Source organism: Gavialis gangeticus, unplaced genomic scaffold (genome assembly GCF_001723915.1).
Source record: "Gavialis gangeticus isolate Ggan-Ray unplaced genomic scaffold, GavGan_comp1, whole genome shotgun sequence".
Taxonomy (NCBI): Eukaryota; Metazoa; Chordata; order Crocodylia; family Gavialidae; genus Gavialis; species Gavialis gangeticus.
This window is the reverse complement of record NW_017729018.1, coordinates 9031566-9035477: the sequence shown is the minus strand read 5'-3', so window position 1 is coordinate 9035477 and position 3912 is coordinate 9031566. Positions and strand designations below refer to the sequence as shown.

Sequence of the window (3912 nt, the reverse complement as noted above, 5' to 3'; positions counted from 1 at the left end):
TTTAGGACTCAGATTTGAACGTTCTCTGAGGTTAACAATCCAAACTCAGTGCTATTTGGCTAATACTGTAAACTAAGAAGCCAACCTGAGTTGTGTATTCCCTCAGCTCAACCACAGGAATGGAAAAGGCATTTGGGACCTAAAGTTTCTGTACTAATTGGACCCATTTCTAGCTTCAAGTTACACCACTGATTTCAAAAGGCAATTGGAATTGTACCGAGGGCAAGTTTTACCTTTTGTGTTTTAATAATCACGCCATTAATCACAAAGGTGGGGGGATTTGCTTCTTTAAAAAAAACAGGGGACTAGATACTGTATACAGTGAAAATCCAGGTTAAATTCAGAGTAAATCTTACGAAGATAATGGAGTTTATACTGATGTAATCAAGAGTAGGCTTTAGTCTTGTGTTTTATTTTGATGGTGTCTCTTTAACCACATAGCAGAATACAATTACATTTACCTTATAAAAGGGTCTTTGATGATGTTATGCCAGAAAAGTAGGAAGCATTGAAACCAATTAGACCTGTTCTACAGCCAGATTTGTACTGGTTGTTTTGTTTTGTTTTTTTTAAAGTATGATTCTAAAGCTATTTATTTAAACAGTTGCAAAACGTCTCTGTCCATTCCTAACATGATCTAAGTCTGGCTTATTTTGATTCAGCTCAAACTGATTCCTAGCTGGCTTAGACTGAATCGATATGAGCTGGAGTTAAATGGTTTTCAGATGGCCCACAGGACCTTGCACCCATTCAACTAAATTGATTTTAAAAGAGATTTGAGCTAAGCCAGTGGCATTTTTATGGGAAGCCATTAAAAGCAGCAAGGCAAATTCAGCAGTGACATGAACACTGTGGCTAAGTTATGATGGGTAGAAACAGAAATAAGCAAGTGCACATGTGCTTCTGTAGCAATTTATCTAAACTGGCCGGTTGTGCCAGTGTAGCATTGGGATTTATCAAATAAGTATAAAAAAGCACATGCTTGTATTATATATTAATTATTTGCATAGCAGTTTTGCCTCTGGGGAGACGGTGAATGAAAGAATGAACCACGCGGGACAGAATTAATCATGTCACTTAATGCATGACTGGAAAGCATTCAGATGGATGGTGAGGAGGGTAAATTATTCACAGCATTATGGAGTAGACTCCAGAAACAAGCTGGATGCTTTGCAGAGCAAGTGACCTACACAGACATTGCTGTACTATCTAAAGGCCAATCCTGCAAAGGTACATAAGCCTCTGGTAAGCGTGGGTCAGTTCTGCAGAGGATCCAAGTCAGATACAGCCCTGGGGAGACAGTCTTGGCTCTTCAGTTCCAACTGTAGCAGCTCACGTATTTTTGGCTGTGGAAAGCCCTAGTTTGGTCCCTGAGGTGTTAACAGGTGTCTGTCATTATGCATAAACGTGAGCAACATCCGTTCTAATGGGACTGCTTGTGGTCGCAAGAGTTACTCAGCCTTGGTCTGTGCAAATTTGGGTGCTTCTGTTCTCAGCTTGTTTTGCTCATCTCCCAGCTGGAGGGGACTCAGGAAACCTTTGTCTGACAAGCAGCGCTGCTCAGTGTTCATGCAGAAGGAGGCAACCAAGGCAAGGTGACTTGCTGGCTGCATTCCTTCTTCCATGTGTGCTGTCTTCACTCTGCGAACCTTCCTGAAAGCAAAGTCATCTTAGTTCTTAGACCTTATCTCACACATACTCATGCTGCCATTCTGTATTGCCCCCTAGTGGGAAGCTCTCTGTCATTATATCCCTTTTGTCATGAGTATGAGGCATCTAAATTAAGGACTAACCTGATTACACATTTACGGTGTGTATTGTAGCTCCATCACGTTTCTCTGTCACTCTTTCTGTACATAGGTATAGAAATCTCCATCAATTCCTTTTATTTAATTAACCACCTCCTAGCTTCCTTGGCAATTTGTCTCTGGGTTTGGGAGGGTTATTCTTTCACACCACAGTTTTGTGTATGCCTGGCAGGCAGCTTGATGTGGGAGTGAGCACAAGTTTTTCTTGTGACAACAGGAAACTGCTCGCGTGTTTTTGTATTTTTGAGTCAGTTGTGTGACCTGCTGCTCCGTCCCAGACCCGCGTTCCTCCATGTTCTGCTAACGCGGAGGGTGTATTTCTTCCTCTGTCAATGCTGGCTAAGTTTTAGCAAAATACCTGCCCACCCCCTGCTACATCTTAAGAACAAGGATGCATCTGTTCAGCAGTTGAAGCTTGCTTCCGAGCATGTGATTTTTCCTGAGGAAATCGCTTGATAGTTTGCCCGAGGGACTGCCGTTCTGGGAGGTCCTGAGCTTTTTGAGAGGCCTTTGGTCTGAGGACGTCCCCTGTTCTTTCCTGTCTGTTGCCCCTTCGGGCCCTGCCGGTTGCAATGACCCCGGGGCTGCCGGTGTCTTCAGATAAAGTGCTGAATTGGGCTGGCACCAGGCAGCGGTCTCCATGAAAGAGATCCCGGGTGCTCTGGCACGCTGCAGACAGGCCACACAGCTACTTTGCTTTGGAAGAGCTTCTTTAAGACTTTCGGCAGTTTTAGCTGCCGGCCGTGCTCGGCCCTTTGAGGGGGAGGGGGCAGCAACCGGGGCCGTGCCCTAATTCCCGCTCCCGCCCAAACTGGCCAGCGAGGGAACTGGGCCCACTGCTGGGCCAAGGCGTCTTGTTCTCAGAGGCCCGATGAGGAGCCTGGCCGGGGCAGCGGGCAGGCCGTGACGTCCTCAGTGCGCGCGGCTCCCTCTACCCGTCGAAGGCGAAGGTCTCCCCACGCGCCCCCGTGACCTGGGTGCCTGGACAGGGGCACCCGGGCGGAGCGGATGGGTGTAGGGCACCACGTGAGGCTATGGGGAGGAGGCCCCATCTCCAGGCGGGGGCAAGGCCGCAGGGACCTCGCGCCATAGAGAGGCCGGGCGCGGCCTAGAGCGTCCCAGCCGGCAGCCCGTCACACTAGCGGCGTGACGCACAGGCGCCAGGCCACGCCCCTTCCTCTTCCTGCCCCACCACCCACCCAGCGGCCGCGGAGTCACGTGTCCGGCGCGAGCGCGGCCACTTCCGGGTGGGGGCGGGGCTCCGGGGCGCGGACCACGGCGGCGCCATGCGGAAATTTTTCCAGGAGATCAAGGCGGACCTTAAGTTCAAGGCGGCGGGGCCCGGGCAGAAGCTGGCGGAGCCGCCCAGGTGCGGGGCCGGGGCGGGGTCCTGGGGCCGGGCAGGCGGGCAGCAGCCCCGGTGGGTCTAGGGAAGGATCTGGTGAGTCTGGTTGGCCCCAGTGAATCTAGTGAGGGAGCTGCTGGGTCTGGTTAGTCCCAGTGGGTTTAGCAAAGGTCCCATAGAGGTTTCCCAGCAGGTCGCAGCGCCCTGGGGCTGGCGCTGCTTCTGGTACTGGCCCAGCGTGAAGCTGCGAGGGCTGGAGCTCATCACCCCGTTGCCCTCGTCAGGGTGGCACGGTGGCACTCGCTGTCCCATGTCGCTCGTGCCGTCTCCGGTCGGTTTGAGCATGACCTCAGGAGGCACCGGGTCCCCCGCACCAGCCTGAATCAGGCATAAGGGGCGTGGGTGAAGGAGCTGCATTAACATTCAAGGTTTCATCTAGCAGCAGAAGGCGGCAGGCAGGTGACGTGGGCCAAATTATGTAAAGTCAAGACTCGGGGAAGAATTGTGAGTTTTAGGCGGGATGCATTCGCTGGAGCAACTGCTGTGAATGAAGGATCGGAGGAGCGTAGCTCTGAGGCTGCAGGGAATAGGCGAGAAGCAAGGCGTGTTTGGTCATCCCTTTCACTGCCCCCTCATGCCCGAAAACACACCAGTCCTTCCCAGGTCTGTGTTTGATCCAGTAACACGTATCGCCAAACAAACCAGGCTCCTCCCAAGCTGCCCAAAGGCTGTGCTGCCTGGCCGGGCTGCCTGGTTTCT

General features: G+C 51.5%; 1 protein-coding gene across 1 annotated transcript in view; it reads left to right on the top strand.

Moving 5' to 3' along the window:
• The first annotated feature begins 3058 nt into the window (after window positions 1–3058).
• The window catches only part of UBXN6 (UBX domain protein 6), an 18400-nt gene continuing 17546 nt past the window's right edge, over window positions 3059–3912 (top strand). Inside the window, exon 1 of the mRNA XM_019513408.1 lies at window positions 3059–3177. Within this exon, the coding sequence (XP_019368953.1) occupies window positions 3095–3177 (83 nt within the window). The 5' untranslated portion in view covers window positions 3059–3094. The remainder of the gene's footprint in view (window positions 3178–3912) is intronic.